The sequence below is a fragment of the Prunus persica genome, chromosome G1 (assembly GCF_000346465.2).
Source record: "Prunus persica cultivar Lovell chromosome G1, Prunus_persica_NCBIv2, whole genome shotgun sequence".
Classification (NCBI taxonomy): Eukaryota; Viridiplantae; Streptophyta; class Magnoliopsida; order Rosales; family Rosaceae; genus Prunus; species Prunus persica.
In genome coordinates, this window is record NC_034009.1 from 36453959 (window position 1) to 36472766 (window position 18808).

At 38.5% G+C, this 18808-nt stretch overlaps 4 protein-coding genes and 1 non-coding gene across 7 annotated transcripts; 3 read left to right on the plus strand and 2 right to left on the minus strand.

The window, feature by feature from the left end:
- Positions 528-2653, minus strand: LOC18789556 (LIM domain-containing protein WLIM1). Of its 3 annotated transcripts, none has more exons than XM_020559038.1 (6): positions 2557-2653; positions 2209-2408; positions 1462-1558; positions 1307-1350; positions 1125-1214; positions 528-1035 (listed from the first exon to the last, which is right to left on the minus strand). In XM_020559038.1, exons 2-6 carry the CDS (start codon positions 2341-2343, stop codon positions 808-810), a joined length of 594 nt encoding a protein of 197 aa, XP_020414627.1. In that variant the 5' UTR covers positions 2344-2408; positions 2557-2653; the 3' UTR covers positions 528-807. The 3 variants fall into 3 exon arrangements, with proteins under 3 accessions (XP_020414627.1, XP_020414631.1, XP_007225874.1); XM_020559042.1 differs by having other exon boundaries at positions 2553-2647; XM_007225812.2 differs by having other exon boundaries at positions 2209-2643.
- TRNAP-UGG lies at positions 3649-3720 on the plus strand. The gene has a single exon. It is a non-coding gene; the product is annotated as a tRNA-Pro (tRNA).
- On the plus strand, positions 3746-7348 carry LOC18792237 (GPN-loop GTPase 2). The gene is made up of 10 exons (XM_007227219.2): positions 3746-4029; positions 4240-4284; positions 4379-4458; positions 4865-4939; positions 5564-5667; positions 5778-5934; positions 6060-6147; positions 6229-6301; positions 6383-6513; positions 6980-7348. Exons 1-10 carry the CDS (start codon positions 3938-3940, stop codon positions 7050-7052), a joined length of 918 nt encoding a protein of 305 aa, XP_007227281.2. The 5' UTR covers positions 3746-3937; the 3' UTR covers positions 7053-7348.
- Positions 9406-10627, plus strand: LOC18793623. The gene has a single exon (XM_007223991.2). It carries the CDS (start codon positions 9498-9500, stop codon positions 10302-10304), a length of 807 nt encoding a protein of 268 aa, XP_007224053.1. The 5' UTR covers positions 9406-9497; the 3' UTR covers positions 10305-10627.
- LOC18790462 (probable pre-mRNA-splicing factor ATP-dependent RNA helicase DEAH5) lies at positions 12136-15667 on the minus strand. Its single transcript, XM_007225287.2, has one exon. The coding sequence runs from the start codon at positions 15453-15455 to the stop codon at positions 12225-12227; it is 3231 nt and encodes a 1076-aa protein (XP_007225349.2). The 5' UTR covers positions 15456-15667; the 3' UTR covers positions 12136-12224.

The following is an 18808-nucleotide window of genomic DNA, read 5'->3' on the forward strand; positions in this document are numbered from 1 at the left end:
GAGTATGAAAATGAGAGAGAGTGAGAGATGGATACCTGGAGAAGAGTGAAGAAAATAACATGTGGAGAAGATAGTAGAGAACAACCCTAGGAAGAAGAAGATGAAAAGAGCGTCTGAATTTTTTCGTAGAACGCATGTTTTTTTTCCCTAGCCATATAATTAAGCGTGTATTATCTAAACCGGGGTGTGTGGGTTGTATTAGTTAGTCAGATAAGGAGAGTATTAAAAGCCCAACCCGTATAAAATAGTCGGGTAATTAAATAATACAAGTTGACACCAAACACCTGACATAGACTATTTACTCTTATCCAGAGTCTAATACGGTATACCAAACGAGCCCTAACTTCCATTGCAAAACCAATGGTTGAATTTCTGAAAATTTTCGTCTGTGGAATCATCTAATAAAATGTTCAATTACCTGTTGGCTCTTAACTAAATCTCTATACCATTTTTATTACTTTTAATTTAAGACCACTCAGCTTGAATAAGAACTGTTCTTTTGGTGTTAGAGAGCTTGCATAGTAAGATAGAGAGAACAATGGGACTTCTCAACATTTATTCAAAGCCAACAAGAACACAATAAGAGGAGAAAAAAAAAAGCCTCATTTGGGTCTTTAGGAAAGGGGCTAGTTGAACATAGGTTTCGGCATCTCATTGTAGCATTCACAACCTCACAGCAAAACTAAAAAACAGCAAATGAATGAACCCACACACTTCAATTATACATAGGACTCCATCTGTATCAGGGACAGCAACACCACATAAAGAAGGGATGCTAAGGGGAAAAAAAGTTATCCATTCTTTGTATCATATCTCGGCAGCAACTTCTCTGGCACTGGCATTCTCATCGACGGTGTTCTTCTCAGAGTCACCCTCAAGCTGGCTTAAGTTTCCTTTCTCCTTGATGAGTTGGGTGTGGTGGTGTTTACAGTAGAGTCGGCCCTCGTGCGCAATATAGTTTGATGGGCTGATCGTACATCCTCCATGTGAGCATTTGAAACACATCTTGTGGTAAGGAGTCCCATTCACAGTAACCTATTGATCAATGTCAAAATATTAAGTGCTAGGTTTTCTTTGCTGATAACAGCATGTGGAGAAATGATAATTTCAAAAGTTGGTCTTACCTTTTCTGTTGGATAAACAGTATTCTTGCAGCCAAAGCATTTATCTCTGGTTCCACCAAACATACTTGAAGCTTTGGCTACTGCAGGTTTCTGTTAAAACAGTTTGTCATCAAGATGATGAGCAGATATTAAGGACTTGTATAATCCATATTAAAGCAATTAAATTTCTGGGAAATATATACCTCATTATCAACAGGTCTCTCTGGTTTTACAATTTTTGGTGTCCCTGAAAAGGAAAATGAAACAGAATTTGATCACCTTGAGCCCACTGAGAGAGAGAGAGAGAGAGAGAGAGAGAGAGAGAGATTTAATAAATTTGGTGAATTTTTAGTTTTACCTTCAAAACTTTTGTCAAGACTGCCAGTTCTTTTAAAGAGCTGATCAAAATGTGGCCTGCAGTACAGCACTCCCTCAAATGAATTGTAGTTGCTGAGCTGCAAAATGATATTTTGGTCAATGGAGTTGTATATGAAAACCAAAAATGTGGAAGCTAGAATTAACTTTTAATTTTAAAACATACTTCAAGAACATGTGTGTTGTTGTGAGAGATGAATCATCATATGGGCAACAGCCAACAGATGAAGATTAAATCATATATCTATAAAGAATAATTCTTGGATAGAACAATGCCAGAGTAACTAGTAGATGATAGGGTTGCCAATCTGGAAACTGATCTAGTTCTGTTCTTGGGTTTGAACTATACATATATATCAAGTTTTGGGTGTCTGAACTATGATTCTGTAATATCAAGATGCAGGTGAGATTTGATAAGCATAAGACTTCCAGTGTAACTGGACAAGAAAGAACATCTACCAGGTCGTTGTCAATAGCCAAAAGGTTTTTTCTTTTAGGCCAAAGGAGAAAGGGTATCTACTCTAAACAAGAAAGAAAGTAGCTTGATCATACAGATGGGAATTCTGAAGAAATATAGTCTTATAGCATTATGGACCAGAAAAATGAAAAAAAACTTCAACCAATATGAGATCCATTTTGCTTCTTCAATTCAACAATCTGTCCCCAAAATTTTGCCAAAGAGAGATTTTAAGTCTTAAGTTAGTGGAACAAGGTAAGATATATGTACTACCTTGAGGGTTCCCTTGCAGTGGTGGCATCGAAAGCAGGCTTTGTGGTAGATACGGTTATCCGCTGTTAGCTTATCAACCAGATACACAGTCTTGTCACAAGCCATGCACTTCTGGGTTGTTCCTGCAAATGCCATGACTTCTTCCTGTTCACACTATTCTCTCCTTCTCTCTGTCTCTGTCTCTCTCTCCCTAAGAAAAACTGAAGGAGATAAGAAAAATGAATAAGAGAGATCAAAATATGTTGGTTGCAGGGGATTGCAGAGACCAAAAGCACAACTGTGGATGAATATGATTAAAGTTAGCTGCAATTAGCAATCATATTGTCCCATTTCCAAGCACCCACCTACCACTCTCTGTCTGTCAGATATTTTTTCTTAATTAGCTTCCCCTGTCCTCCAAATGAAAACAAAGGCATACATTACATTACATATAAACCATGCATTTGCTTTTTCTTTTTTTCCTAATTGATTTCAGCATTATGAGATGGTAGCTGGAAATTCAAAAGGGATATAAACCAAATTTGCTGACTTCATTACAAAATTAATAGCTGGCCTGGCCAACATGGATGGCCCAATCTATCAGTTGATCAGTTGGGGTATTCAGAAAGTGACTATAAATAAAGTTCGTTTGCTTTAATTAAGTTTCAAGCTAAATTAGGAGTGGGACACTAATAAGTGGGATACATGTTTGGATGGGTAACACCTGAAAACCCTTTTAAAAAAAATTGAACTTGAAGCATCAAATGACTTTATCATAAGTTTGATGCTCCATGCCATCAAATGCCAGCACTTCATCAACCCATTGCCTAGCTGGCTTGCTTGCTTCAGTTCTCAAACATATCTTTGCTCCTCCATGATTACACCGTTTTACATCGAACACGAATTTACTTAATTGACGATCTAACAACATATCGATTATGGTGAATTGCCTAGCTTCTTTTGGCTAATTCACCTAAACATGTATGAGAAAAATCATGGGCAAAGTAACATTGCACGAGTCTGAAATGATGAGGCCCCAGTCTTTTAACCTAATTCTTTTACCTTCTTCCACCGCACTCTATCGTGATGACAGCTCTGTTCCATGTTCCATGCTTCCATGGGTGCCCCACATTGACTTTTGCATTGCCTTAATGTGTGCTTTATTTTGCCAATCTAGGCCCCTCCTCCATGTATTAGCAGTTCAACATTTAAATTATTTACATGCAAAGTCATAATTATCTGCGAAAGCTTGTGCTATGTATTTAGGAGGACTCATCCCATCCCATGTGAATGAAAGTGAGGTGACATAAAGCGTCTCCAAAACCGTAATCATAGTCCTCCCCAACACAAAACAATGGGCCCCGGTATGCTGAATGGACCAAGATGGTCCATGGGCTTAATTAGAGATTCTTTCACACTAAAGTGGTATAAAGCTACTTTTATGTAGATAATTAACAACGCGGGCATTTGGTCTAGTGGTATGATTCTCGCTTTGGGTGCGAGAGGTCCCGAGTTCGATTCTCGGAATGCCCCTTTTTAATTTTATGAAAATTAAGAGCCTGATATTGGATTACCTGAATAGGATACCAAACGCAACCTAATTGTTCTGTACTTTTTTTGCCGCCTCAAGCTCCTACAGTTAACCGCCCCCAAATTTCAAGCCCTAGCCTCCTCAATCTGGAACCCACTCGACAGCATAAACGAAGAAGACGAAGTTTTGACCAAAAAAAAAAACGAAGACGAAGTGAAAATGGTTTTTGGGCAAGTGGTGATTGGTCCACCTGGGTCAGGGAAGACCACCTACTGCAATGGCATGTCTCAGTTTCTCCAACTCATTGGAAGGTAAATTTTCACCTCTGCTTCTGGTTTTTTTCTTTGGTAACATAGGGGGCAAAGCCCAAACCAAAGAGACTACACAGAAATAATCTATGCCTCAAGAGGCCATTCTCTCTGCTTCTGGTTTTCAAGTTTTCCTTCCTATGGCGTCAATATTATCCATATGAATCTGTCTGGATCGTCTGCAATGACAACTTTATCATTTTGGGCATGCAGAAAAGTTGCTGTTATCAATTTGGATCCTGCTAACGATGCATTGCCGTATCCTACTCATTAGTTTACTTTTCATTCTTCATATTTTGCAGTTTAGTAGTTTCCTTTCCTTGTAGTATGTCAAGCCTTTACTTAAATTTAGATATGAATGTGCTGTGAACATAGAGGATCTTATAAAACTAAGTGATGTGATGATGGAGCACGGTCTTGGTCCAAATGGAGGTGAATATTTATATTTAGTATATCTAAATATCTATAAACACTTTTGGTTCATCACTTGGATAAAGTAAAATGTGCAAACGTTTGTTTTTCTTTTATTAGCAATGTTTGGATTGTAAATGAAAAAGAAAATTGGATAGTTTACGGTCAGCTGTTATCAGATGGTTTGCGATCAGCTATTCCTGTTTATTTTTTTGCCAAGATCCTCTTAGATTTATGATTAACCTTTTAATGGGTGCTTAAGAGTGTGCTTTTGTTAGACTCAACAAATGATGCTTTTTTTGTGTGTATGGAAATATTATAGTCTTTTAGAAGTTTTTTAATGGATTTTGTGAGCAACATACTTGTAAAGTATATGGCCCCTTCTGGTTCTGCAACTTCTGAAGTTTCTTTTGTCATGTTCATCCAGGTCTTGTATATTGCATGGATTATCTAGAGAAGAATATTGACTGGTTGGAGGCGAAGTTGAAACCTCTTATAAAAGGTTTGTTTGTTTTGTCTTGCTGTACTTATTTAAATATTCAGGCTCTCGAAATTATGATCATGCTAATCCTTTTTTAGTTTGTCAGAGGTCATGATTATTCTTGACCATACTTTTATCCCCCCGAAACTTTTGAGATGTCCAGTCCTGTCATGATGTTTGCTTGAGATACATCAATACTGCTTCTTCGACTTGTTACAACTGTCTTTTTTCATGTTGTTTATATTAAGAGAAGTTGTACAGTTCTCAGAGGGTGTGTGCATCTATTGACTGGTGTCTTCTGAAGGACTTATATACATATGCTTGCATTGTTATTGCAAGAACCAGTTCAAATTGGAGCTAGTCCTATGGTAGTTTGGGATTATACTTGATGTTTGACCAATGATGCCCAAGTATAAATGATAACTGAAGCCTTCGGGAAACTGCAATAAGGATCATTTGAAAGCAATTAAGCAAGTATATATGTTTTTCCTCCTTTTTGGTTATCTAACTGCAGTCCTGTAGAGTTATGCATCATAATAGTTTGTTTGCAAGGAATGGCATGTTAGTGTTCTTGTAGGTTGTCCCCTGAGCAGTGATGAAATAACAGTTGTATTTTGCTGCCTAACAATGTTATTAACTTTGCAGATCACTACATTCTCTTTGATTTCCCCGGCCAAGTCGAACTATTCTTTCTTCACTCCAGCGCCAAGAATGTTATCATGAAACTCGTAAAGAAGTTAAACCTCAGGGTATATTATAATCTTCTTTTGCAATCTTTGTAGCTTGCACCATTCAACAGGACCATGATAGTTGATGTGCCTTGTGCTTGTTATCTTGATGGCTTCCTGATTTGATGCAGTTGACTGCAGTTCATTTGGTTGATGCCCACCTTTGCAGTGACCCTGGGAAGTATGTTAGTGCATTGCTTCTCTCTTTATCAACCATGCTTCATATGGAACTCCCGCACATAAATGTCTTGTCTAAGATTGATTTAATAGAGAGTTATGGAAAGCTAGGTATGGCTCTGGTTCTCTTTTTTCTTCCTGTTCCTTTCTTATACATAACATTTAAAATATCTGATACTAATGCCGGTGCTCCTTATCCTTGCTAATTTTTGCTATTTTCTTTTTGATGTCTGCAGCTTTCAACCTTGATTTTTATACAGATGTAGAGAATCTATCTTATCTTCAATACAGTCTTGATCAGGATCCTCGCTCGGCTAAGTACAGGTGTGATTAACATTTGATCATGTGGAAAAGTTATGAAAGCTTGCTTTGATATTAATAAAATGTTTCTTGTTTGTATTGCAGAAAGCTCACTAAGGAGATTTGTGATGTAGTAGAAGATTACAGTCTTGTCAATTTTGCGACTTTAGATATTCAGGCATGCTAATCCCTCTTCACTTTACTCCTGACGTCATGAACTTTTTATACTTCGTGTTTTAAGTCAGTTGCTACTTTACAGGATAAAGAGAGTGTGGGGAATCTAGTTAAACTGATAGACAAGAGCAATGGATACATTTTTGCTGGCATAGAAGCGAGCGCAGTAGAGTTCAGCAAGATTGCAGTTGGTCCTGTTGATTGGGATTATTACAGATATCCTTTTAATTTTGATTCTATAATAATATGTTTTCTTTTATTCCTTTATCTTGTCCACTTTTTGATGCATGCTTCAAGCTGTAGCATAATTTAGAATCAAATTTGTCCACTTTTTGTGGAAAATGTCCTACTAAACCACTAGTTTAAGTATCTGAAAGAATAATTCTGATCTACCATCACTTAGACTTGTTTGGCTGGGTATGAGTTAAACTAGTCAACCTAGTCACCGGGTTTCTATATTTACATCTAGGTGGACCAGAATGTGTATGAGATCCTCATATCCAGATAGATAGGTAATGCTGCATTTGATTTGAATTGAAAAAACTTGAGGTCCAGGAAGTTCTTATGATTAGTTGATGCATCTGAACTGTGTGGTTTTGTATTTCAAATTTTCGGTTGCATATATAAACCAAAGAAATCGTTAGGTGTTTTTCAATGAGTTTCGCTTAACAGAGTAGCTCACAGTTGCAGCGGTGCAAGAGAAGTACATGAAGGATGACGAAAATTTTGATGATGATGAACACTCTGGAGACTGACAATCTTCATTTTGTGAGAAAATGATTCTGGTGAGCATTGTATTGTTCCCCCGTCCTGCCTCATGATTAACAGTGAGGCACCTCCCAAGGTGGCAGATGCTTTGTGTTGACGAAATTAGGCAACTCGCTCTTGCGTGGCTATTTTTGTATGATATACGTATGTCTCTTAGTCATGCTGTGTTTATTCATGTGAAAATGCAACTTACATAGAGCTAATTAATTTACTAGAGATTGAGCAATATGATTACATTGGTTTTATAACAACAAAACTGTGGTTTTATGGGGGCTGGATTGAATTATGCACCGCCAATGATTATGTCGATGATCTGATTAAGAATTTAATAACTTCTACTCACTCTCTATCCGTACATAGTAGTGAGTTGATAACAAAGTTTCTTCACGTAAAAGTGTGCGTACACACAGAGGAAATCTGCTTTGTTGAAGAAGATGCCTTTGAACTTCTAGATGTTATAGACTTCTGGAAAATAAATGTCTGCAGGTGAGAAATGTCAGGGCCCCGCGCCGAATTGGAAAAGGTGGGAATGAGTTTTATTAATTTTTTTTTCCCTTTTTTTCTCAAAACTTAAGTTTTATTAAGAACATTCGAATATATAATTTCTAAAAGAAGAAAGAGAAAAGATGACAACTCAGTCATCGAGAGTAGAGCAACAAATTGTAGCCACTTTCGTCCTAAATATATGATTTCCATTATTTTTTAATATTTGTGCGAATTTATTTTAATTTGATGATTAATCTTGTAATTTTCTTCTTAATTTATATTCGATCAAGCGCGTGGAAATGGTCTACCGTGTCGCTCACGGCTCAAGTTGACTTGTTCTAGTCGTCTAAGCATATCTCATCATGTGAACATCTATTTTGATTTTTTTATTTATTTTTAGATTCTGCAGCAGGCAGAAAGTAAATACAAAGGAAATAAATAAATAAATAAAAATAATCTTTCTTTCTTGCATGTGGAGCTATCAGCTATGAAATGAAATTAGATTCATGTGTGTCAAATAATAAATTCCACGAAATGAATGGTTCAAATTCAAATATATATATATATATATTCAAATTCAAATATATAATACCATTGCAATCGAGTCATATTTTGACATATTAAAAAGGTTATTAAAAAAAAAACATAATGTCATATTTAGCTAAGGATTAGCTTAATCCTATTCAAATGAAACGCAAACGACTTGTCGCTTGTCACTTGTCCATGGCTTTGGTTTTGGTTTTGGTTTTTCAACAATGAGATTAAGGCTGAGATTAGTAACCTATTAATTAACTAAACATTTTCATTAATATATTGTATTTGAAAGATCTCACGGGTGACGGGTGATGCCATCCATCTATAAATATTGAGATCAACCCATGAATAAAATAAAATGCGTATTGCACAAGTTTTGCTTCCTCAGACAGATTCTATTGCATGGAGCAAGCAATGACGGAAGCACTGAGATGGATTGCTCATTTTTCCTCTTAAATAACTGCAATTATTGCTCCTACTCCTCTTCAATAACTGCAAATTAATCGTTACCACGTAAAAAGTATGAACGACGACTTGTTAATACTTACGTAATTTAATATATATTAAGACATTCAAACGGGGAAAGTTATGAAGGACAGTCATAAATAAAAGCAAGTAAGAATAGATCAAATACTCCCCTCTAATCAATCTAATTATGAGTTTTCATGTATTGAATTAAAGATTTCATATACTTATTTTGATTCGATAGGTGTTAATAAAAGCATGAAAAGTCATAAATAAAAAATATTTACTTATCAGAAATGCGGATAGAATACGAGATAAAGCACTTGTTTTTCCCATACCAACCTAACTAAAAAGAAGATACGCTTATTTATTGTGTGAAATTTCCAAATAACACTTGCTTTTGCTTGACCAACTTCCATTCCATCTAATAATTCATGGTCCCAGTGGGGCAGTGGCCCTTCTAGATGACAAGTATAAGCACGTCGCTCAACATTTATTGATAAAAAGTAAATATATTCTTATTAAAAAATTGGAGACCAAAATTCAATTCAATAATACCCTTCTCCAAGCATAAAGACCGGGTAAAAACTCAACTAGATATCCTTTGGCTTTCATTTGCAAAGAACAATCCGAACGTGTATACGTGGCATTGTTTTTTTTCCCTACTCCCCAAGAAGTCAGTCAACCCACACCAAAATCCATGTGGACAGAAGAAGCTTCTATAGGATTTTGTTTTGTCAAACCTTCAATTGATTATGCTTTGTTTGGATCTCCCTTCTCTCACCACAGCACCTCCTTTTAATAACCTATTATATATATATATATATATATATATATGTGGCTCTCTTCTCTTCCAATCAACCAAATCACAAAAAACCCACAACACCAAACTCTCTCTCTCTCTCTCTCTCTCTCTCTCTCTCTCTCTAAAACTCAGTTGATTTCAAATGTTGAGCCCTTTCAGCTGTGGCTTTTTCCACCCAGAAGATGTTCACGATGAACCCACAAGTTCAAGTCCTTGTTCAACTCCAAGAAGATCGTCCAGAAGAAGCAGCAAGGACAGCAAAAACCCATACTCAAGCCGCGGCCTTGACAAGTTCTCTGCACTCTTAGCTGATCTTGAAGAGAAAAGGCAGAAGATTTATGCAGAAACGCCCCCCCAGGACATATCGTTTGTCCGCTTTGTGTTCAAGGACTCAAACGACGACGTCCCGGTGCCCATCGTGATCAAAGTGAAGGACAAAAAGGAAGACCAAAACAACAACAAAATCAGCAAGCCTGATCAATATCAGGTACTGGTAAAAGAAAAGCATGCAACACCACTCGATAAATTGACCGTTGAGCCCTCAACACCCACCAAGGAAGTGTCCCAGGAACAACCCAAGACTGATGATAAGAAGAGGAGGGTGTTTTGGTCATGGAATTTCAGTGACATGAACTTGGGCTTGTGGAAAAGGCCATCTTTTTATTTGCCAGTGGTTATGGTATTCATTTTGGTTCTATTGGCTGTGTTCGGGAGATCTGTTGCCATACTATGCACCTCTATTGGTTGGTATGCATTGCCAACGTTGAAAGAGAGCAGCAGCAGAAGCAGCACAAGAAGAGCATCAAAGAAAAAAGACCACGTTAGAAGATTCAGTGACAACAATAATAAGACGGCAACCGATCATCATGGCTTGTCTTCTCCAAAGAGTAGTAGCCCCACCGCCGGTACGCCCCGGTCGCAACAGCACGGTCACCGGAAAAGCTGGTGATCATGATCATGATGCGATTGGCTTGTGAATTTCTCCATATGTTAATTGGTTCTTTCTTTCATTTTTCCTTTTTTGTTTTTTTGTGGTCAATATTTGGCTGCTCTGTATGTACAAGCTCTGCTTTTTAATTGGTTGCTTGTTGTGGGGTTGGGTTGAAACTTAGAAATCCAACTCTCCGTTTGACATGTTTGTAAATGTAAATTATGAGTTACATAGATAGTAGCCCGTGTTATGTTAGCTCTTTATGGCATAGAGGTTTTGTAAGATGTAATCAGTGAAAACTGCCTGGTAATTCCATGATTATGTGGTTAATTATGTCTTGATCTTCTAGTTTTATGCTGAATTATTTCCCGAAAAAAGCTAATTAAAGGATTAGATTGTGGATTAAGCTATCGTCATGAGTATAATTGTGTGGCGTTGCTTATAGTAGTGAAAAAAACACAATTCGAGGTCAGATAATCTTTTTTCTTTTTGATAAACATTAAGAGATTTACAATGATACTCTTATAATGGAGTCAACAACACACCTACGATAAAAGTTATGTTGTATCAAACTCATCACAAAATATATCGTAATCGCGTCATAATGAAGCTGAGAGCTACAACAGAATATTTTATTGAATGCAATACCTTGAGAAATCTGGAGCTGCTTTGGCCTTGCTGTAATATACTTAACTAAATCCACTCCACGTTTCTCCTCTTCTTTTTAAACAAACAATTTTCACGCTTCTCCTCTACCATGAGATGCTGCGTACACGATGATTATTTAATGGTAATAACCATATGAAATTTTCTTGGGAATTTAAGAAGGAAATTCTTGCTCACAACAATTAAATTAATCAACCTTCAAGATCATATTGCTTACATATGAAAAAGGAACAAAAAAAAATTGATTTTTTCAGATTTTGAAATATGGAAAGCAGATTACACATGTAAAGAACTATGAGGAAGCACTTTGGTGATTGTTGGTTAGGGGGTTCACAATTCTTCCAAAATCATCAATTTTTAACATCCATAACCAGCCATGTCCTGTTTATTTATTTTTTTATTATCAAAACTTGCATCTTAAGAACTCAGTCAAGGCATCTACTTTAATTAAGAGGAGGAGTGACAACAGGTAAACAAACAAAGACTTGGAAGCTAAACAAAGAGTTTAGGAGAGGAAAGTTATCACCACGGCACGACGTAAGGATCTCCGGTGGCACTGTTAGACTGCATACAATCATGGGAGGTTGGTTCAACTAGAAAACAACATTAATTCTAAAATAATGGGATTCTACCAAATTATGAGGCTTCTCAAAGGTAAGAGTTGGCCAATGTAACTCAGTAAGACATAAAAACAAACCTTCTTCTAGCAAGTATGAATTGGTTTTTTGATGGAAGGTCAATTGGTGTTACTAGTTTGAAAAGGTATGACCAACTATGCTCTGTCTGCAACTGTGATCTGCAATTCTTACAGCCAAAGGCCACTCCGCGTAACAAAAAAGATTGGTTCAACACGAAAAATTGCAAACCACTGGGAAAAAAAAAGAAGATGATGAAGCAATATTTCTTTTTTCAGCATTGAAAAGCCACTCAAGTATACGATTAATTTGACAAATGAAAAAGAACAATAACAATACTTGGCTGTTTCAGATTTCTGAAAATTGGAAATCAGATTAGAAATGCAATTAACAAAGAGTAAACAGTTGGTGATTGGTTTGGGGGTGTTCACATTTCTTCCAAAATCATCAGTTTTAAAGATCCACAACCAGCCATGTCTTTTTACATATTTTGGTGAATGATGGCAATGCAATATACTACTAAGCTTAGAAATTCAATCTGCAACATGTGGTAATGTATTATATATTATATACCAAAGCATATATGCTAATCTCCTTTTACATTACAGAGAAATCAATGCAAGATAAAGATCAATCTTCAAGCACGACGCCTACTGAGGCGCCAAGAGTTAGGCTCATTGTATCTGTCATATAGCGGCTCAATGCGTTCTTGACGCTTGCGCTTGCTCATCTTGTTAGCCTCTGCAAATTTGAAGGACCTTGGTGCCAGTTCCACCAGCCATTTTGGGTCTATGGCTGTCACCTCGCGCATGTACTCTTTTGAGGTCATAACCAGCTCATGGTAGATGACCCAATCTGGTTGTTTCTGGAACAGCGCACTGCTTGGATGGATATAAACCTGCTGGTTCTCCACCAGGGTTCTGTAGCAGCCACCCTCCTGCTGCGGGTCCTTTCTAGCAGCGTGAAAGAAGAACCCTGCAGTAATGGCCTTCCTGATCTTTGTATAGTGCTTTCCTGCGCTGACAACGTCCAGTTTGTACTTGTCCATGATGCTCAGAAGCTGCTTTCTCACATCCTGTGCCCTCCTCAAGGATCGAGACTGAACGAAGTTGTTAAAACACCATGGCCCTGAAAAGTTACTTGCTTTCCAAGCCTCATAGAGTGCAAGTAAAGTTAGGTGGTCTCCCTCTGGCTGAAAGAACTTGGCTCTCTTCTGATCTGCCTGGGCTTGTTTTTCCCTTGGCCTGTGAAACATATTGCCTGTCTGAGTCATTGCAATGATGGTCAACATCTCATCACTGCATCCAAGGTCCACGCTGGCGAGTAGCATCTTAGACAGGGGTGGTTCCAGAGGAAACTCGGCCATTTTCCTACCCAATCTGGTCAGCAGCCCCTCCTCATCTAGTGCTCCTAAATTGTACAGTTGTTCCATGGCAGAAACGAGTGCTTGGCGTGGAGGAGAATCCATAAAATCAAATTTCAGGAGATCATTTATCCCCATAGCTTTCATCATAAGTGCAGTCGACGCCAGATTTATCCTCTGGATTTCTGGAGTTGTAGTTGGGGACATCTCGTTGCGGTATGCACTCTCAGTGTAGAGGCGGTAACATTTCCCAGGGCCTGTACGCCCTGCTCGCCCAGCTCGTTGCTCAGCCGACGCTTGTGAAATTGGAGTTATGATCAGTGAGTCGAGCCCCAGCTTTGGGTTATAAACATTTTGTTTAGCAAACCCCGGATCAATTACATAAAATATCCCATCAATGGTCAGTGATGCCTCAGCAATATTAGTAGCCACAACTACTTTCCTCTTCCCTGGTGGAGCAGGATCAAATATCCTCGACTGCATTTCACTTGGAAGGGCGCTGTATGCTGGTAGAATAATCAACTCAGGAACATTTTTACCAAGACTTTTCATCCTCTCATATAGAGTCTGGCAGGCAAAATCAATCTCTTCTTGTCCAGTCAAGAAGAGAAGGATGTCACCTTCTGGTTCTTTTAAGTGGATTTGTAGGACAGTGATTAGAGCTGCGTCAAGGTAATCACTTTCTGGCTGCTTGGTGTATAATTTCTCTACGGGAAAAGGCCTCCCGGGGATGGTGAAGATTTTACAGTCACAGAAATATTCTGAAAACCTCTCTGCATCCAGTGTAGCAGATGTGGCAATCAAACGAAAGTCTGATCTCCGGTCCAAAAGCTGCTTAAGTAAACCAAAAAGCACGTCTGTAGCGACCGTCCTCTCGTGAGCTTCGTCAAGCATGACCACGGAATATTGAGAAAGGTTCTCATCAATCATAATCTCCCTAAGAAGCATACCGTCGGTCATGTACTTGATGACAGTATCTGGTCCAGTGCAATCCTCGAAACGAATTGTATAGCCAACTTCCTCTCCCAAACGGCAACCAACCTCTTCAGCAACCCTCTTGGCCACAGACATCGCAGCAACCCTACGTGGCTGCGTACATCCAATCTTGCCCTTTGTCGTGTAACCCGCTTCTGCAAGGTACTGCGTTACCTGGGTTGTCTTACCAGAACCAGTCTCACCAATGAGGACGAGCACTGGATTAGTACGCACCGCCTCAATCAGTTGTTCCTTCAGCTTGTAGACAGGCAAGCTCTTCCTCTGTTCCTGAATTGAGAGCTTTGACCTCTGCCCAAAACTGATGGTTTTCCCTAAAGCATCCTTCTTCCACTCGGGCATTTCATAGCCTGACAAACCCACACCTCTTAGCTCTAGTGCAAATTGCCTCTCACCAGCCTCTGGCATTGGATCTTCCCAGGGACGATTCAGATCCTTAGGGATAGAATTCAACATGGCTTTTGCCAGCCTGCTCACTTCTCTATCCTCCTTAGCTAGCGCAGATCGAAGTGCAGCTGCGCGGCTCAATGACCCTTCTGGATTCTTCAAGATCTTCACAGGGGACATGTCCAAAGAATATTCCAAAAACCCCGGCTTGTCCTCCCTGGTTTCAACCTCAGTCTCTTCCTCAGCTCCCTCTTCTTGATAAAGCATACCATTTGCTTCTTCTTCATCATACATTGGATACTCTGTAACGCTCAAAACACCAGAGGCAATCAACTGCTGGGCTTCCCACTTCTCGGGCGAGCTCATTCTCTTCAATGGCCGGCGGCGTGATGGGACAAAAACATCATCCTCTTCCTCAATCCTAATCCCAGAAATACCAATCCTAGTCACAGGCCTATCCTTTGACGCCAATGGGTTTGTCCAAAGACCGTCACCCTCCGAGCCCTTCTTCTCCAAGGGAAGCAAATCCTTCCCAGTTCGCTGATCAACATCCCTCATCGAAAGACTCAACTTCCTACCCGAAACCGAAACCACCTTAACATAAACTTCCTGATCCCTCTTCACCACATCCTTGGCATTACGAATTCTCCGATTCGAAATCTGGGAAACATGAACCAAACCCTCCCTCCCTCCGTGATCATTCAACTGAACAAAGCAACCGTTGTCCATCACTCTAGCCACCCTACCCTTATGAACAGTATACAATTCACACCCATCTCTGTTTCGTTTATTGCCTAAATCCGCATGCCTTCTTTCCCTGTCTTCATCACTTCTACGCCGCTCAAAGACACTGTCTTTCTTCGAGACCTTCTCAGGCTTCGGACGACTGATTGCGTGAATGATGGCGAAGAGTGTACGGACAAAGTAATCCGCCATCTGGGCACCGTTTTCCTGCAATTTGGAATTGAACTCGTCGACAGTCTCGCAGCTTCGTCCCAAGTCAGTGATGAACTCTGCAAGAACAACGTCCCCCAACCCCGTATGAGTTTCGAGCTCTGAAACTACCTTGGCGAGCAAGGAAAGGTGGTCGAGCTTCGTGAAAACATCTTCAGTGGCAGCAGCCATACTTGTTGACTGGAGATTGATTGATTCGAAAACGAAAAGGTCAGGTACGATGGTTTGCTATGAACTAGAAATAGAAAATTGGGAAATTTTGAGTTACGAGTAGAACTCAACTTACGATTTTGGAACCCTGATTCAAGGCTTTTTATAGATGATTTAGTCCTTTACCTATTTGGTTTAGGATGTCATATTTGCCAGCTCTCAACCAAACCTAGTGAGTTTAGGAGATTTTGTTTTAGTTTTAGTCCTTTACATATCGGGTTCAGGATTAAATTTGCCGACTTACCTAGCGAGTTTAGGAGATTTTGAATTTGTTTTAGTCCTTTTTTATTGGTCTGGATAATCTGTTTCAATTCCTTTAAGCATCGGCTTTGGGATATGCTTGCTGGCCGACGACGAAACCGAGGGCCTCTTTGGTGGTTTAGTTGGGCCATCTCCAGCTATGGGTCATATGTCAAATATAACCCTAAAATAATGCAAAACTCATCCTCAAGCTAAAAAAATTTTGGTCAAATTTGTAGGGCTATATTGGGCTTTTTAGCCTTCCAACCAGGCTACTTATAGCCCAACTTTGGCCAAGGCTAAATTTTTTGTGGGCTCAGCGCATGTGATTTCCAAGAAGAAAAAGTATCACGCATGGACAAGAGCACAAAACATCTTGTACAATTACAGATCCAACAACCAATATTAAAGGCGTGATGACGTCAACTAACCGGTAGGTTTTTTTTAAATAGCCTTTTTAAATGTTTTTAAATTCATTATATATATATATTGACATTTGAAGATGAAGATCAGAGGTGCCATGTCAACAAAAATCTAATCCGAAATCTAGATAGTTGCTCCGGACCGACACATGTCACTTGAAAATCATATCCAAAAAATTATTAAGATTCCCTCAGGATAAGACATGCTACGTAGACACAAAATCTTAACAAAAATCTTGTTAAATGCTTATCAATGTACACGTGTCATATATGAAATATTGTCTCTAAATAGTAGGTTAATTAAATTAAACAATACATAATTGTGGAGTGTTGTACCATAGTTTTTTTTTTTAAAATAATAAAATATGAAGGGTCCTAAAACAGAGCCCTGCATGACTAGAGATGAAAAAATTTAACCCTACACTATTCTTTAAAAAATTAATATTTTGGAGGGCTAAATTTATAGCCCAATGATTGGAGATGGCCTTAGTTAATTAGATTGATATCATATTTCTAGTCAAAATTACATTGGACCAGATTATAAATTTACATTGGACCAAATTATGAAATTATATTGAACCAGATTGCACATAATCGAGTGAAATCCTAAAGTGATGAGAAATGCAGTTTTGGTCCCTTAAAAATTCTCCTTGCAGACAAAGCTGATATTTGGTTGTAAAGGGTGGAGGAGGACATAATATGTTAGGGGTGGGCACAATTTTGGGTTAATTGGACCAAACTTACCAACCTAATTATAGTGAATTGGGTTGGGTTGGCCTAAAAATGAGTGAGTATTGCGTTCAAAAAATTATAAACTGCTATGTACAAGATTGTGTTACGAGCTGGAATCAAAACTTAAGACTAGGCTTAATTTTGAGTTAACCTAACCTGATCGAACCACCTAACCCGATCACAAAAGTTTGGATTGAGTTGAGTTGGCCTAATAATAAACAGGTTTTGAGTCTAAAAAATTAACTACTATGTATCGGGTTGGGTTACGAGTTGGGATTAAAACCGACCTAACCCAATCCATTAAGTATTGTGTATTTAATATTTTTTTCCAGAAAGTGTTGTGCTAACTAATTAATTTCCTACGAATCACTAATGTGTGTTGTTGGGCAAGTAACATGCTCAATTCCAATTTTTACAAGCCTAGCCAAGAATTTAATTATAACATGAGAAATCCCAAATCGCCCCTCAGCTTGTAGTTCCCTTTAAATTCATTCCACTTGTAAACAAGAAACATTATAATCAATCTAACCTGATTCATTCTTGCATGCAAACAGGCTTCTTTATTTAAGCAGTAGTCTGAACAAAGCACGGCCAATTAAATTTAGCAAAACTGGCATTAATTATAAGCAGTGGTCTAAAGTCAAACACCCAACTTGTGCTTCAATAAGCATGCCACATCCAATGGTACCAACCAAGTGGAAAAAGTGGGTCTTAACATTGCGAGTTTTGGACTGGCAGGAACTGTCTCGAAGCTTTTCACCAACTATTTCCCGGCCTCTCTCTATCCAAAACCAAAAGAAGAATTATTTGGAATAATACACAGCATGATTATGAACCGAAAAGTCCAATAGAGTACACCAATTTGTTTTGGATTTGGATGATGGTGTTCTATCAAATTCAAAATAAGAAAATAAACTTTGATCACAACTCCAAAACACAGTTTCATTCAAGTCAGCACAAAGAAGAAAAGAATTGTGGTCATAAGTTTATATGGGGCTGTCTTTTGGATTTTTATGTTGGTTTCCAATGGTGTAATCTTTTAGCGACTTGTATTTGTGTTAAGATATGACGTGAGAATGAAACAACAACATGACAACATTATAAATTATAAGTTACACTTTTTTTTTGCACCATCAATGACATTTTGAATAATCAACAGCACAATATAATGAATTTGGGAAATCATCCTTGCCTCTAGCCTTACAAATCTCTGATTCACCTACCCGCTATGCTAACCAAATCAAAGGAACCAACACAGCAAAATTTCTTACTACTCAAGCACTCAAAAAACTTACTCCCAAGACCACTCCAAGTAACAAAAAATTCAGTGATGAGGACATAAAAATGGGGCCATACAAAGCCTGTGAAGTTGAACACACTTACGAGGCAGGACCATCTTCAGTTGCATGAATGAAATCTATCTTCGCATTGTAGATCGGGAAGCTGGTGATGAATAGTGAGTTTTCACCGGAGCATCCTCCTTCCTCTCACCAGTTTTCCCAGGAGCATCCTCCTTCTTCCTCTCACCAGCCTGTGGCAAAGTGCTTCCTTCTCTACGCTCCTCCCTGAGTGCAGTTTCATATGACTAAATTAAAGTACATGTTGATTATTACCGCATAAAAAAACCAATATACTATTAATTACAGGCATTTCATTACTCCAATTGTCATTAAATAATTAATTAAACTAGTTAGGTCGCCATGCCTAAACCCTAAACCCTAATTAACCAACTGTAGAAAGAAATTAACAACTGTTAATTGACTAACAGAATACCTTTTCAACCGACGCCAAAGGACCTCATTGACCTCAATCTCAAGCACTTCCTTCTCATCCTCAGACCCATCTTCTCTAAAACCCGAAACAGCCGACACACAAGCCATCGTTGGAGATTGATCCGATTCCAGATCGAAACACGCGATG

Bases quoted from the DNA above. Each gene is read 5' to 3' on its own strand.
- LOC18789556 (XM_020559038.1), bottom strand. From the start codon at position 2,343: ATGGCATTTGCAGGAACAACCCAGAAGTGCATGGCTTGTGACAAGACT. The intron at 1,215-1,306 runs GTATATATTTCC...CTGTTTTAACAG, and splicing joins AGAGACCTGTTGATAATGAG to AAACCTGCAGTAGCCAAAGC. The intron at 1,036-1,124 runs GTAAGACCAACT...ATTGATCAATAG, and splicing joins CTGTTTATCCAACAGAAAAG to GTTACTGTGAATGGGACTCC.
- LOC18792237 (XM_007227219.2), top strand. From the start codon at position 3,938: ATGGTTTTTGGGCAAGTGGTGATTGGTCCACCTGGGTCAGGGAAGACC. The intron at 4,459-4,864 runs GTGAATATTTAT...ATGTTCATCCAG, and splicing joins CGGTCTTGGTCCAAATGGAG to GTCTTGTATATTGCATGGAT. The intron at 6,148-6,228 runs GTGTGATTAACA...TTTGTATTGCAG, and splicing joins CCTCGCTCGGCTAAGTACAG to AAAGCTCACTAAGGAGATTT.
- LOC18793623 (XM_007223991.2), top strand. From the start codon at position 9,498: ATGTTGAGCCCTTTCAGCTGTGGCTTTTTCCACCCAGAAGATGTTCAC.
- LOC18790462 (XM_007225287.2), bottom strand. From the start codon at position 15,455: ATGGCTGCTGCCACTGAAGATGTTTTCACGAAGCTCGACCACCTTTCC.